The sequence below is a fragment of the Miniopterus schreibersii genome (genome assembly GCF_964146895.1).
Source record: "Miniopterus schreibersii genome assembly, chromosome: X".
NCBI lineage: Eukaryota > Metazoa > Chordata > Mammalia > Chiroptera > Miniopteridae > Miniopterus > Miniopterus schreibersii.
In genome coordinates, this window is record NC_138104.1 from 72,345,860 (window position 1) to 72,361,618 (window position 15,759).

Consider the following 15,759-nt stretch of genomic DNA (forward strand, 5'->3'; position numbering starts at 1 on the left):
TTTAGCCTCATGGGGTCTTAAGGCTCTGGGATTCTGAATATGGGATAGCTCAACCCAGATTTGGCCTAGTGGAAAGTAGGGAGCGCCTCATCTATGGAAACGCTCAGAGGCTGGGTGATACCTGTATAGGTGGGATGTGAGATAAAGAACAAAGTCACCTCTTTACTTCTTTCCTACTTTGAGGGTCTGGGACTTGGAAAGAAGGGCTTAGCCTGAAGCTCAGGCCCTCTCCCAGGACTCCTCAGTGCCTGCTGGGAAAATCAAAGCTCTTGGCACAGAGTAGGCTCTCACTAAATCTCAGTTTTCTTTCCATTGTAGTGGCTCCAGTGAAGGAGGAAGTTGGGTTGAGGATGCCTTGGAATTTTGAAACTGTGAAATAAGAAAGTGGCTTCCTCTGCTTGGGCCTCAGTTTTCTGAAGGGACTGGACCAAATTATGTATTTGACTTCCTTGGTTCTCTGAGATCAGTTTTGGGCCCAAAATTAGTTCAGGCAATGGGACAGAGGGCAGAGGACAGTCATCTCACCTACCTCCCCTCTTTCTGCAGGAAACCAGAGAAGGGTATCCAGTATCTGATCGAGCGGGGCTTCCTGTCAGACACACCGGTGGGAGTGGCTCACTTCATCCTGGAACGGAAAGGCCTCAGCCGGCAGATGATAGGGGAATTCCTAGGGAACCGGCAGAAGCAGTTCAACAGAGACGTGTTGGAGTGAGGACCCCAGGATGGGGCAGGCTGGGCCAGGGATTCCTGGAAAAGGAGGGCAGGAGGAAGGGAGGGGGCAGCCTGTCCTTTCTGCTCAGATAAACTTGCTCCCATACCCCTCTGCACCAAAGAGGTCTGATCTCTCTTGGCCCTATTCCCAAAGTCTTCTGGGTGGCCCCAGGTAAGGCATGCTTATCCTATGGCCTTCCTTGGGCCTCAGTTTTCCCATCTCTGAAATGAGTGGGTAATGGAAAGGACTCTTAGTAACCATGTGTCTGGACCGGATTTTCTAGGGTGGATTCAATTTCAAATGCTCTGTCCTCATCTGTACTTACTTGGGCCATGGGTCCATATTTTGTGGACATCTGTCAGTGGAGGAGTTTGTCCATTTGAGCAGGTCAGGGTGGGTCAGAGGTTTTCTGCAGAGGAATTGAGAGTGCCACACCCCCTCCTTTGTTCCTCAGCTGTGTAGTGGATGAGATGGATTTCTCCTCCATGGATTTGGATGATGCACTCCGGAAGTTCCAGTCCCATATCCGGGTTCAGGGTGAGGCCCAGAAAGTGGAGCGACTCATCGAAGCATTCAGGTGCGCCAGCTTCCCACTGCTGAAGCTGCCTTTCCCTATTTCGGGGGGGAACATAGTGTGTCTTCAGATCACCTCTCTGAGCCTCACACTTTCCTCATCAGAAAATGGCACTTATAAATCTTATCTTGCAAGACAGTTAAGCTGTGAGGATCAGACGTAATGCACATAAAGTATCTAGCTTTGTATCTGGGACATGGGCCTCCAATAAGTGATGACGATGACATCAGCAACAGTAGCTAATGTTCGTTAAGCACTTACCAGGTATCAGGTGCTGAGCTGGGCACTTTACATGATTATTTTGCCGAATACTCACAACAACCCTATAAGGTAGGTGTTTGTATTATTATTTCCATTTTGCAGATGAGAAATTGGAAGTTTAGAGAGGTTAAGTAACTTGTCCAGAGTCATGCAGTGAGTAAGCAGTGGAACCAGGATTTGAACTCAAATATGTCTGACTCCATGTCCCTTAAACTCTTTTTTTAATCCTCACCCAAGGATATGTTTTTAGAGTGAGAGGAAGGGAGAAAGAAAGAGAGGGATATTGATGTGAGAAACATTAATCAATCTGTTGTTTCCTGTACGCTCCCCGACTGGGGATCGAACTCGCAACCTGGGCATGTGCCCTGACCGGGAATTGAAACTGTGAACTTCAGTGTTCGGGACAACGATCCGACCAACTGACCACACTGGCCAGAGCATGACTCTTCTTTTTTTTTTTTTTTTAATTGATTTCCAGAGAGGAAGAGAGAGAGAGAGATAGAAACATCAATGATGAGAGAGTCATTGATCGGCTGCCTCCTGCACGTCCCCTGCTGGGGATCAAGCCTCCAACCCGGGCATGTGCCCTGACCGGGAGTCGAACTGCGATCTCCTGGATCATAGGTCGATGCTCAACCAGTGAGCCATGCTGGCCAGGCTATAACAGAGCATGACTTTTAACTCCTATCCGCTCCTATGAGTGCTGTGGGGATTAGGCAGACCTGGGTTTAAATCCTGGCCCCACAACTTTGGGAGTATTTAGCTGAGAACTTGTTTCCCATAATGGGAGCATTTGCTTTGCAGTCAGAAAGATCTAGATTTTCATCCTGGCGTCCCCATTTACCAGCTCTATTACTTTGGGCAAGTTACCTTATCACTTGGGGTCTCAGTCACTTCATCTGTAAAATGGGGCTGTAATAGCTACCTTGCAGGACTGTGATAGGACTACATAAGACATATACATAAATCCTCTGGCAGAGTTCAGTAGAAGTTAGTGATTGCGAATTTTGCATGCTAGTCTTGGCGAAACTGAAGGAAAAAGACAGATCCAAAGGGCTTGGGAGTGCTTCTCGAAGGAGAGGGTTGGTGGTGCCAAACTGGGAGGATGGTGGGTCGGTGGAGATTACTGGTTCCTGACCCTGGCCCTGACCCCTCCTGCCCTGCAGCCAGCGGTACTGTGTGTGTAACCCTGCCCTCGTGCGCCAGTTCCGGAACCCAGACACCATCTTCATCCTTGCTTTTGCCATCATCCTCCTCAATACTGACATGTACAGTCCCAGCGTCAAGGCTGAACGCAAGATGAAGCTAGATGACTTCATCAAGAACCTGAGAGGTGACCCCACACGTCCCTATCAGCTTTTCCTGTCCTTCCTCTGGGAAGGGGAAGGGGAAGAGGCAGGGTGGAGGGTGGGGTAGGAAAGGCTCCCTGGAAATTAACCTGTGATGTTCTCACTTTCTGCTAGGACTGGGTGTTCCTGGGGCATTCGCTTATTAATTCATTCACTCGTTTGTCCATCTACTCATTCCCTCACTGAATATTGACTGAGCAGGTCCTAGACAAGAGAAAGAAAAGGCCTGACTCTTACAGAGCTTATACTATTCCACCCAATCATTCATGTGTCTGTTCAGTCATCACTCCCTCCTTTTCTCTCTTCATTTGTGCCCATAAATACTTACTTAATTATTAGTACTCTTTCCTCTCTTTATGCATTTATTTTTTAACTCAACTATTCAGCCAGTCAGTTGACACAAACCGAGTTTCTCGTGTGTTAGGAGCTATGATGGGTGCTAAGGACAGTGGAAGGGTGTCTGCCATAGTTCTTGCCCCAAGAGAGCTCCCTGTGTGTGGGAGAGACTGACTTATAATACCAGAGACACAACACAAGGCAGAAAGTGAACGGTGATGTCAGACCATGATGTCAGGCAGGCCAAAAGGACATCAGTGCTCAGAGGAGGGAGAACCCACCTCCAAAGCCATCCCTGGAGGAAGCAGTATTCATTTTAAGGTGGATCTTGAAGGCACAGATAAAGTAGGGCTTACCTGGTAGTAAGAATAACAAAGGCACAGAAGTAGGAAAATGCGAAGTTGTTTGGAAAACAGTCAAGATGGGGTAGATGATCCAGTTGGAAAGGTCAGTTGGAAACAATATGCGAGGGCCTTGAGTGCCAGATTAAAGGTGTCGCCTTGACCTTTTTTCTTGTTTTATTGTATTGATGTCAGGCCTGCTTCTCACCAAAGAGCAACCTCCTAAAAATGGCACAGATGTTACGATTACTGAAACAGAAACCAAAGAAGGAAATAGAATTGCAGAAAAGCAAGCAGACAAGACAAATTTGCTGACCTTCAGGGTTTGCACAGTCAATGAGCTTAAGCACCCTGACAGCTGAGGTCGAAAGGCAGTGTGATGAAGGATGTTTCTTTAGCACCTGTCCAAGGAAGAGGCATGGCATTTCCAAAGGAGAAGACATTTTCTCCAACAGAAGGTTTAGAGAGGAGTGAGTGGGTTTGCTTAGCAGACAGTCAGGAGTGGAGAAGGATGGTAGACGGGAGGAGGGAGGCAGATCAGAGGCCATCTGGAGCTGTCTCCCAGAATCCTGTCATTAGTCATTCATTCGTTCATTCATTCATTTCATTCATTCTCTCCCCTCCCCCCACATGTATATGTATGTTTATATGTTTTTTACGTGTGTGTATATATGTGTATCTTTCCCTTTCCACTTATTAAGTGGAATAAACAAATGAAAGGAATACCTGCTCACTCCTGAACTTTTGGAAATATAGAAAATTAGCGTATTTCTTTTAATCACCCAAAATTCTGCCCCCTGGAGGCAATCATGGTTGACATTTTGGGGTGTTCTAGTCTTTTTTGCTAGCTTATATACCTTTTCATAAAGTAAGGATCATATATCCAATTTATCCCGCTCTTTTCACTTAACTTGCTACAGGAATTTTCTTATGCTTTTTGTAAATGTCAGGTTCTTAATAGCTATAAATTATTTTATTAAACAGATGTACTCACCTTTACTTAGCTATTCCTCTACTGTTAGAACTTAGGTTGTTTCAAAAATGTCCCCAGTAGCACTTGTACATATGTCTTTGTACATATTTCTGAGTAGTTCCTTAGGGCAGATTCCTAGAAGAGGAATCGCTGAATATTTAGGTTCTTCCCAAATTACCTTCCATAGTTATGTTAACACATGTGCCCACTTCTTTGCACTCTTACTAACACTGGATATTATTTAACATTATTTTTGCTAGTTCGAAAGGCAAAAAAAAGTATCTGATTGTTTTAATCACAGTGTGATCTGAGTTGTTTAGACAAAATCTTCACACTGGGGGGAAAGCAACTGACTATCTGGGTGAAAGATGCCTTTCCTGGCTTATCCTAACAGAGGGGTCGAGGGTGCCTACTCCTTCTAGTCCTGGCCATTGTTGTGGCCCAGGCCTGCATGTGGGGTGCTGTGGAGAACCCCTGCCACCCATTCCCAACATTTATGCCATATATCTATTTGTTACTCCCCCCACCCAGGGGTTGACAATGGTGAAGACATCCCTCGAGACCTCCTGGTGGGCATCTACCAGCGAATCCAGGGCCGTGAACTTCGGACCAATGATGACCATGTGTCCCAGGTGCAAGCTGTGGAGCGCATGATTGTGGGCAAGAAGCCGGTAAGTGACTTGTGAAGCTTCAGAAGAGACAGGGTTTGGGTCAGCTTCTGCCACCAAGTGGAGTCAGTGCTGCTCTCTGAGCCCTAGGCCTACCTCACTTGCCGAACAGAGTGGGTGCTAATGCATTCCTTGGGGGTCACAGCGCACACTGAGTGAGACACTCTATGGGGATGCATCTAGCACACTGTGAGGCACACAGTGGGTGCTGTGTAAATCTTAGCCTCCTTCCCACCTTTGGTTTTGCCTATGCATCCCAAGTAAGGAGCCAAGCCAATAGTTGATAACCAAAGTCAAGAACATACTCTAGTCTTTTAGTCAACAAACTTTGACAGATGCCTTTCCACAGAGCCCAGCATTTCACTGGGCACCAGGAATGCAGATATGAATCAGACGTGGTGGTCTCTGTCCCTGGGGGCACTCACAGAACCTGGGGAGGGGAGTGTCAGACAAAGACAATATTCTGCTTTACAGTTAGTTTAAGGGATCACAGAGGAGGGAGAGGTCATTTTCAGTCCATGGAAAACAGGAATGGCTTCTTGGAAGAGATGACACTGGAACGTGTCCAAGTGACAATAATATGCATCAGAGGTAAATGTCCTCTTGTAGTCAGTGTTAAGGTGCCTAAAGCTGCCATGCTGGTCTTGCTGACACCTATTTCTTCACGCCTGTCTAGGTCCTGTCTCTTCCTCACCGTCGACTGGTTTGCTGCTGCCAGCTCTATGAGGTGCCAGATCCAAACCGCCCCCAGAGGCTAGGGTTGCATCAGAGGGAGGTCTTCCTCTTCAATGACCTCCTCGTGGTAAGAGCACTGTGAGGGAGGAGATGGAGAGGAGGTGGTGAGCTGGGCTCCCGTGAGCTGTGAACCATGTTAACATCAGTGGTGGAGATATGGTGGATGAGGTGTTCTGCCATGTGATCTGTGCAGTCTTGGATAAGGTGTAGGCCACCCCTGCCCTCTTTTACCTCCTGGATCCATTTGGAGGTAGTGACAGCCACATGGGGGCAGAAAATATGAGGAACAAGAGAGATGATAGGCTCACAGCCTGGGAAGTGATAGGAAATGTCCTGGTCCACGTCAGTAGCCTGGAGGGCTGGGTAGAGGGAGGTGACCCTGTGACCCTGGGGTCAGTCTGGAACCTTCAGGTGGTCAGGGTGCTTGAAGTGGTTCTTAAAACCGAGCTTGTGCCTGGCTGGTGTGGCTAAGCGGTTGAGCATCAACCTATGATCCAGGAGATCATGGTTCGATTCCCGGTCAGGGCACATGCCTGGGTTGCAGGCTCGATCCCCCAGTGGGGGCGTGCAAGAGGCAGCTTATCAATGACTCTCATCATTGATGTTTCTATCTCTCTCTCCCTTTCCCTTCCTCTCTCTGAAATCAATAAAATATATTTAAAAACAAAACAGAAATAAAACGAGCTCATCGCCATGCTGACCTGCATGTTTCAGAGCTGGGACTCTGAGGACTCTACAGGTGGGAAGGGAATTTCAGGGTCTCCTGCCCAGCATCTTACTCAGGGCCCCCTGCTTGTGTGACTGTGAGGACAGAAGGCTGCTAAAATCTGTCTCCCAATGGGTTTCCTCTGATAGTCACTCAACCCTTGGGATCACAGAGAACAAGTTCTCTCTCTGCTCAGGGATTTGAGGACAGTGACTTGTGCCCCTTGATCTTTCCTCCTTTAGAGCAGGTCTCTCAATTTGGCACTATTGATATTTGAGGCAGGATAATTTTTTGTTTTGAGTGCCGTTCTGTGCATTGTAGGATATTTAGCAGCAGCCTGGTCTCTACCTACTAGATGTCTGTCGCACTTTTCAACCAAAAATGTCTCCAGACATTGCTAAATGTCCCCTGGGGGGAAAAGTCACTCCCAGTTGAGAATCACTGCTTTAGATGAAGCCCCTTCAGTGCCCTCTCTGGGCCTTAATTTCCTACTCTGTGAAATGGGGCTGGCTGCTCCCTATCACGTAGGTTGTCCTAAGGATGAAATAAGAGGTCAGATGTGGAATACCCTAACCCAGAGGAGTGCCTGGCCCATATAGTTGTTGAGTAAATGTTTCAACATTCGCCATGCACTGACCCCTGTGTGTGTCCAGCCCTATGCTAGGCACTGAGTACACAGAGATGACTGAGACTCAGTCCTTGTTTTTTGGGGAGCTCACAGTCTGAAGGACTAAAAAAATATTTTGCCTAACTACACTGTAACCCTCCTAAAATCAAATAATTTGCTTTAAAACTTTTCTTAATCCTTACCTAAGGGTATGTTTTTATTGATTTTAGAGATAAAGGAAGGGAGAGAGAGGGAGAGAGAGAGAGAGAGAACGAAACATCAATGTGAGAGAGAAATATTGATTGGTTGCTTCCTGTATACCTGACTAGGGATGGAACCCACAACCTTTTGGTGTATGGGACAACTCTCCAACCACCTTGCCAGGGCCAAATAATTTGCTTTTAAATGCAAATTACAGACTGGTCTACTTGCAGACTGTCTGAGGTGTTCATAGCCTATGCTAGTTGGGTCCAGAGTGTCCAAGTACTTGATAAAGACCTTGGGTTGTTGAGAGGAAGACATTAACTGCATACATTGGTTCAGCGGAGATTACCATTGTGTGCTGGGACCCTTGAGGGTGGGTGAGATGCATGAAAACCAGACTCCCGCCTCCTCTGGTACGGCAGGGGGCGATCACACACTCAGAGCACACTCCTCAAGCCTGATTATGGTGAAAAGCACTGAACCAGCACTCTGGGAGGTGGGGGTGGATCTGTGTGGGGTGTTAGGACAGGCTTCCTGGGGGGGGCATTCAGTTACTTCCTGTGAAAACTATAAACGCCTGTTTGTGCATAGTCATTACTTCAGGGACTTGCATTTTCTCCTGTTGTGCTCCTCAAGCTTCAGCTCTCCCCAATTTGTGGGTATGTGTGTTTGTGTGTGTATATATGTCTGTGAGTGGCAGTGGGAGGAGAGGGAGGTGATGAGAAATAGGTGCCATTTGGAAATTCCCCACCCCAAACCCTGCCTCTTGTCTTTTTCCCACCCTGTGAAAGGTCACCAAAATTTTCCAGAAGAAGAAGATCTTGGTGACGTACAGCTTCCGTCAGTCTTTTCCCCTAGTGGAAATGCACATGCAGCTCTTCCAGAATTCATGTGAGTCCCTTCTTGGATCCCATCATCCCAAGAGTCTATGCCATGGCCCCCGTGCTCATCCTTCATCCACACCAACCTCCAGTTTGGGGAGTCATTTATAACTGGGCTAAGGTCACCTACTTGGTCCCAGGATGTAGGGCAGGCCAAGGTGAAGTATGGTTTGAGTCTGTGCCTGGGGAGCTCATGGTCCCACAGTGTGTATGTTTTCTGGTGGGCCGAAGAGATGGTAATAACACTGCTGTTTGAAGGACTGAGCCAGAGGAGCTTTGTTGGGTGGCATTCTGGGCAGAAAAAGCGATGTGAGTGGAGGTAGAGGTGTAAAGGAAGGGGTCCCAGAGGGCAGCCAGAGTTCGGTTTGTTGCTACATCCCAGAGTAGAGGGAGTAATAGGTCTATGACTCCCAGGAGGCTTTTGGGAATAAAGGAGAGCCACTGAAGATGCTTGAGCAGAGAAGAGGCTCAATCAGAGTTGACATTAGAAATATATTTTGCATATGAACCACCTTGCTTCAGTTCTGACAGAGGGGCCCCGCCTCCCCTTGCCCCACAGATTACCAGTTTGGAATTAAGTTACTGTCTGCAGTACCTGGTGGGGAGCGAAAAGTCCTCATCATCTTCAACGCCCCCAGCCTCCAGGATAGGCTGCGCTTCACGTCTGACTTGCGTGAGTCCATCGCTGAGGTGCAGGAGATGGAGAAATACCGCGTGGAGTGTGAGTAGCCCCACCGTGTCTCCTTCCCCCCATCCTGATACGGTGCCTTGGGGACACCAAGAATCCTGTCCTCTAAAAGTCTCAGAGCTGAGGGTTAGCTTGCCCAACCTTCCTACCCTCATTCCAGGAACCCTCCAGCCTCTGCTTGAATACCTTCAGTGACAAGGGGCTCATTACCTGTCAACCTTTGATTATCAATCCAAGGCCTAATTATGAGCAACTCTTCTTTCTAACGAAAAGCATCAGGGAGGTGAATCAGGGTATTGGAGGTGGCCTCTAGTTTCAGATCCCAGGTATGCTACTTATTATCTGGGTAAGCTGGAGCAACTTGACTCTCTGAGTCTCAATTTCTTCCTACATAAATCTGGATAATGAAATCTCTTTTATAGGATTGAGGCGATTCAATGAGATAAGGCCAACATAGTGCCCTCCGTGCTAGTAGGACATTCGTGTTGAACATCCTAGGTGACCAGCAAATGTCATTGTCCTTCCCACCCACTCCTCTCCTCTCCCCACATGACAGTGCCTCAGCTGAGTCCTGGCGGCCCATCCTCCCAGCCCCCAGCGAGCGCACCAAGTCATTTTGATCATATATGATGGGAAATAGTGATTACAACTCATCCTTCTCAATGCCGTCCAAGTTTTTTCTATTACAGACTAAGCAGTTACAGTTAAGTAACATAGTGTTAAGGACAGAAAGAGAGAGAGGTGGCTGACAGCTCCTCCGCCAGACCTTCACAGTTCCAGGGTCCACTCTACTCCTCAGCAAAGCAGGTCCCACATTTTCGTTCACCAGATCCTTGACATTCAGGGAGAGGGGCAAGCGTGCCAAGATGAGGGGAGGGGGATAGATGGCCCCATGACTTCCGCAGGGTGGTGGGGGTATAAGGAGGCCGAAGAGCACAGGCTCTGGACTCAGGCAGACCTGCCTCCAGATTGTCGGCTCCCCCGTTTGCAGCTGTATGGCCCTGGGCAAGCTCTGTGACTTCTCGAATTCTCAGCTTCTTCCTCTGAAAAATGTGGATGATAACACTGGCCTCGGAACTCTTGTGAGGATTGAGAGAGAGCAAGGGCGCACAGCACCCAGCCTACTGCGGCACATACTAGAGGGCGCAGTTCCCGTCCATTTCCTGCTCCTGCCCTTCCAGGAGCTCTCTGCTCTGGAGCAAAGTATCTGAGAGCCGAGCGGGCTCTGGAACGATTGCCCTTTGCCATAGTCTAGCGGGGCATTCGTGCCCCTACTGTGAGCCAGCCACTGTGAAGCTGTTTTGAAGGGCAGGGCCGGATTAGGAGACCAAACTGAGGGTGGGCAGCGGCAGGGGAAAGCAAGAGAGGCAAGAGGAGGCAGGGCAGGCACTGAGAGAGGAAGCCAGAGGAGATGGTGTGAGGAGGGGCTGGGGGCTGCAGGGGCTTTAGGAGATGTAGCTGAGAGTGGGGACGTGCTGGAGGTCCAAGGGGCAAAGCCAGAGCCCTGGAGACAGGGTGGAAAGGCCCATAGAGGCCTGGGGTCAATCAGGTGTCCTCTCACTCCTGTTCCTGACCTTGGATCCCTGTCTCCTCCCCCTGCCACCCAGCGGAGCTAGAGAAGCAGAAAGGTATGATGCGGCCTAACGCTTCACAGCCCGGAGGGGCCAAGGACTCAGTGAATGGCACGCTGGCCCGCAGCAGCCTGGAGGACACCTACGGAGCCGGTGATGGGCTCAAAAGGGGCGCGCTCAGCAGTTCCCTGCGAGACCTCTCAGACGCAGGCAAGCCTCCTGGGCCCCTGCCCTAGCTGGGGAGACGTGGGACCCGGTGTCCTCTTTGCCTCCTTGCACTGACTGGCTGCCCTCCCTGCACCTGCCACACACGCAGCCCCCTGCCTTCATCCAGAACCCGGGGTGCTGCGCTGCAGGGGGCCCCCGGAGCCAGGTCAGAACAGGTGGAGCCCAGGGTTGGGGCCAGGGCATGAAGCGGGGCCACAGTCTTCGCCCCTCTCTGTGGCTCCACCTCCTCTCTCTTCTATTTCTCCCGCTCCAGCTCTCCTCCTCCATCTCTTCCTCCTCTTGCTCCTCCTTCTACAGCTCTCCTCCTCCCCCCCCCTTCAGCGGGGGAAAGGGAATAGGGGTGTCCGTCCCCGGGAGGGGCCCAGGCTGGCGCCCAGCTCAAGAGCCCAGCGGAGTGGGGAGGGGGGCTGCCACTCTGACGTTGGGCTCCTTGCTTGTGGGCGCAGGGAAGCGGGGGCGGCGTAACAGCGTGGGATCGCTGGACAGCACCATCGAAGTAAGTGCCAGCTCCTGCCCAACTCGTCTCTGCATGAGCCCAGCCCTGCCCTGCGTGGACCCCCGAGGAGGAGGGGCCCTGTTGCTCCGCCCTCTTCCCTGCTGGGAACCCTGCGGCTACCTCTCCCAGCCAACCACTCTCTCCATCTGTCCTCAACTCTTGTCTGTCTTCACTCTGCCTGTCTCTCAGTCTGTCTTCCGCTCTCCCGAGCCCCCCGTCAACCCCTGGGCCACTCTGAGTAGTGAAGCCCTTGGAGTTGGGCCTCGAGGAGCTGTTGCCTCCAAGTCCTGCTCTTGGAGCCTGGGCGAGTCACTCTGTCTCTCTGGGCCTAACATTCTGCCTGCCTGCAAAATGGGGGTGAGGAGGAGGGACCGCTAATTTGTCTTCTCCCAGCTGAGGCTCAGATGAGATAGTGGATGTGACAGCACAGCTCTGCGAGCTGGGGAGCTTCATGCACAAGTACAGGACTGTTTTCATGATGCTGTGGGGCTTCCCGTCTCCCCAGCTCTAGCCTTCAGGGCCTGGGGGGGAGCTTAGGTTTGGGGATTTAGGATGTCCAGGCTGGCCTGACTCCCCCCCCTCCCCCTTCCAGGGGTCCGTTATTAGCAGTCCACGCCCTCACCAGAGGATGCCACCTCCGCCCCCACCCCCGCCGCCAGAGGAGTACAAGAGCCAGAGGCCGGTGTCCAACTCCTCATCCTTCCTGGGCTCCCTATTTGGAAGCAAGCGGGGCAAGGGGCCCTTCCAGATGCCACCGCAACCAACAGGCCAGGCCTCTGCCTCCTCTTCATCTGCTTCTTCCACCCACCACCACCACCACCACCACCACCATGGTCACAGCCACGGTGGCCTGGGGGCTCTGCCCGATGGGCAGTCCAAGCTCCAGGCCCTGCATGCCCAGTATTGCCAAGGACCAGGCCCTGCTCCGCCACCCTACCTTCCACCCCAGCAACCCCCTCTCCCCCCACCTCCTCAGCAGCCCCCACCCCTGCCTCAACTGGGTTCCATTCCACCACCTCCCGCCTCAGCCCCACCTGTGGGGCCGCATCGCCACTTCCACGCCCATGGCCCAGTTCCAGGCCCCCAACACTATACCTTGGGCCGGCCGGGCAGAGCTCCCAGACGGGGCGCTGGAGGACACCCTCAGTTTGCTCCACATGGCCGCCACCCCCTGCACCAGCCCACATCCCCATTGCCCCTGTACAGTCCTGCCCCCCAGCACCCTCCAGCTCACAAACAGGGCCCCAAGCACTTCATCTTCAGCCACCACCCACAGATGATGCCAGCAGCAGGGGCCTCTGGGGGGCCAGGATCCCGGCCACCAGGGGGCTCCTACTCCCACCCCCACCACCCCCAGTCACCATTGTCACCACACTCACCCATCCCACCGCACCCCTCCTACCCACCCCTACCCCCACCCTCACCCCATACCCCGCACTCGCCCCTGCCGCCCACCTCCCCCCATGGCCCACTGCACGCCTCTGGGCCCCCTGGCACAGCCAACCAACCCACTGGAAACCCTAAGGCCAAGCCAAGTCGGATCAGCACCGTGGTCTGATGAATGGAGAGCGTGAGCTGGGGCCCAGGGAGGTCTGGGGACTCCACAGGCGAGGGGCCTTGCACCCTCTCAGCTTCCTCAGTTTTCCCAAAATATATATACACATAGAAATGTCCTCCTCCCCACTTCCTCCCTACCTCGGCACCCCTCCTCTAACCCCCAACAGTTGCCATGGGGTTTCCTCCCAGATTCGAGGATCCTTGCCACTTGAAACCTGGACACAGCTCGAGCCCTGGGGAGTGTTGAGGACCTTTGGGGGAGCCTCATCCTCTTTTTCCTCTGCTCATCCTCCCTGCCTCCAGGTCTAGCTGGGTGGCCTCAGACCTCCCGGCCAGTGTGAGCTTCCTGTGGGCTCTGGCCGGTTTGGAAGGGCAGGTGTCAGGAAGGGTGAAGGTAAAGGCTTCCCCAGGGCGCCCCTGGCCACGAGTGGCTAGGAGGGAGCTCCGTAGAGTTGTGGCCAGACCTTCGGGCTCGGCTCTCTCTCTGACCTCAGGGCCTGGCTCCACATTTTCATGTGTCTCTCCGCCTGCCAGAGACATAGACTGTCCTCGCACTGGGTGGGTGGGCCCCCACTTATGCTGCCCCCAGATGAGGCAGTGCTGCCCTTGCAAAGCCAGTCCCCGCCCCAGCCCAGACCCCTCAGCTTCAGGACCTTGCCTCTCCTTGCAACGTTGTTGTCCTGATCAAAGTCCAGACAGGTTGGGGGGGGCTCAGGTCTGGGATGAGAAGGGCACTGCCCTCCTTCACCCATATTGCATGCCCTCCCCTTACACCTCCCCCACCTACAACGGAAGACAGTGCACTTTACAGATGTTACCCACACACACCTCGCTGGGGCAGGGCACCCAGCATCAGCCCTGGGGAAAGAGGCTCCCAGAGGGCCACCATGAGCCCAAGATGTCCCTCCCGAGGGAAAGATTGAAGCCATCAGAGCAGGGGCTGGGAGCCAAGATGCCTGAGTCCTTCTGTCCATCAAAATCTCTGCTGCCTCTCCAGCCCCTTTACAGCCCTGTTTATTTATTATAAATATATTTTTTACAAACTCCAGCTCCTCTTCTTGCCCCGTATTTCCAGCTCCTTTCTCAGCTCCTGCCTCCCTCTCCCCTCTCCACCATGGGCTGCAGTAAGGACAGACAGACCTGGCTGGCTGAAGGGCCAGGGACCGTGGGGCCTGGGCTCAGGGGAGGGCGGCAGCGGGAGGGGCTGTATGGACAGGAGCTGGGGCTCAGGCATTGTCTTTTTTCCTCCTTGTATATAAGAATGTATATTTGATGCCTCATAAAAGACCTTGTGCTCACCTCCGGCCTCTGCCTCCTCCTTATGCCCCCTCCCCCACAGTGCAGCCCATAGAGAGAGAGGCCTTAGCCCTGGGAGGTGAGGGTCTAATGGAGAAGCTCAGGAAACTGGGTGGGTGACATGCTTTGATTGGGTAGGAGGTTAGGGTGAGGGAAGTTTTCCTCTCTCATTTAATGGTCTGCATGAGAGAGTAACAAGCTCTGGGCAGTGGAGTTGGTCCAGTTCAAATGCTGGGGGGTTTTCTTGCTAGGTATGTGCACTTGGGAAACATACCCTCTCTCAGTGAGTGTCTCAGTTTAAAACGAGGTGATGAGCCATTGCCACACAGAGGTAACAAATGTCAAGCAGCCAGCGTGGAGTAGGTGCTCAGCAAGTTAGTTCCCTTCTCTTCCTTTCACTGGCTGGATACTTACCTTTCCTGTGGCAGGAATCCTCTCCCCTCCCCACAGCTGCCTACATCTCTGTCCTTGAGCAGAGTAGTGACTTGGGCGAGGAAGCCAGGGGCTAGATACGTTAGAAGAGCTCTGTGTATATACTTAGAATGTGAGATAACAAATAGCTGGGCTCCCTTTGGTTTACCGAGGAGGGGACAGGCCCAGACAGGGAAGGACCTTTCCCAAGGCCACAGACAGTCCTCCAAACAGCCTCCCTATGAAATGGACACGTGTCCAGCAACTGCTTATGTCCTGGGCCTCGGCACAGCCCAGGAGGAATGGGGCAAAGCAATGGCTCTTGGTTTGGGTCAGCAGGGTCCCCGGAGATAGCAGTCAGTAAATATTTTTGGTTCCTTTTTAGGTGCCTGGAATGGCTTCTAAGAGGGCATGGTTTGGATGACCCTACTCTTTAGCGTCGTGAACCAATACCTGTTTTCTTCCTCATATGCACATTTAAACAAAAGCAGCAGTTGAGGCCATCTAAGCATTTAATGCCTCCCAGAGGACCAGACAGACCTAAGTGTTTGCAGAGCTTAGACCCAGAGGGTTAGGAATTCAGTCCAATCAGCCCTTTTTTGTTTCTTCCCTGGTACACCAAGCTGCACTTGTCCCCCTCTTCTCCCACCTTCAATTTGATGCTGGCTTGTCTTTCCAAAGCTCAGTTTTAGCACTCAAATCCTGGCTCACTCACAGACTTGACTGTTGCTTTTGACAAGTCACCTAGCCCATCAGAGCTTGGTGTTTTACCTGTAAAATAGGGACAATAATCTCACAGGGCAATTGTTAATAGGTACATGTGAAATGCCTACCTCCTGCCAGACACAGTGAGCTGTTTTCGGCCACCTACAGAAACAAGCGTAAACTCCTTGTCTTGATGTTGGAGGTTCTCCACCACTTGGCCCCAGCTGATCTCTAGTCCTAACTCTCATTCCTCGCCCACATTTTGGACATCCATTCACTGTTCCCTGAAAAGGCCTGCGTGTAATTTATAAACTCAGTACAGTTGACTCTTGAACAACACAGGTTTGAACTGAACGGGTCCATTTATATGTGGATTTCTTTTTTTTTTTTTCTATTTTTTCCCTCCCTCACCCGAGGATATTTTTTCCATTGCTTTTCAGAGAGTGTATGGGAGAGAGAG

General features: G+C 51.7%; 1 protein-coding gene and 1 pseudogene across 5 annotated transcripts in view; both read left to right on the top strand.

Moving 5' to 3' along the window:
• IQSEC2 (IQ motif and Sec7 domain ArfGEF 2) overlaps positions 1-14,180 on the top strand; it is a 78,014-nt gene extending 63,834 nt beyond the window's left edge. For 3 of the 4 annotated variants that reach the window (XM_081125106.1, XM_081125101.1, XM_081125102.1), the window contains 10 exons: positions 547-708; positions 1,167-1,289; positions 2,714-2,880; positions 5,078-5,217; positions 5,891-6,016; positions 8,258-8,357; positions 8,907-9,068; positions 10,643-10,816; positions 11,281-11,330; positions 11,923-14,180. In XM_081125106.1, coding sequence (XP_080981232.1) covers positions 547-708; positions 1,167-1,289; positions 2,714-2,880; positions 5,078-5,217; positions 5,891-6,016; positions 8,258-8,357; positions 8,907-9,068; positions 10,643-10,816; positions 11,281-11,330; positions 11,923-12,888 — 2,170 coding nt within the window. In that variant the 3' untranslated portion in view covers positions 12,889-14,180. The remainder of the gene's footprint in view (positions 1-546; positions 709-1,166; positions 1,290-2,713; positions 2,881-5,077; positions 5,218-5,890; positions 6,017-8,257; positions 8,358-8,906; positions 9,069-10,642; positions 10,817-11,280; positions 11,331-11,922) is intronic. The other variant, XM_081125103.1, reaches the window with a different exon arrangement.
• LOC308551015 (high mobility group protein B1 pseudogene) overlaps positions 1-15,759 on the top strand; it is a 535,482-nt pseudogene that overhangs the window by 180,530 nt on the left and 339,193 nt on the right. The gene's annotated exons all lie outside the window — the stretch shown is intronic.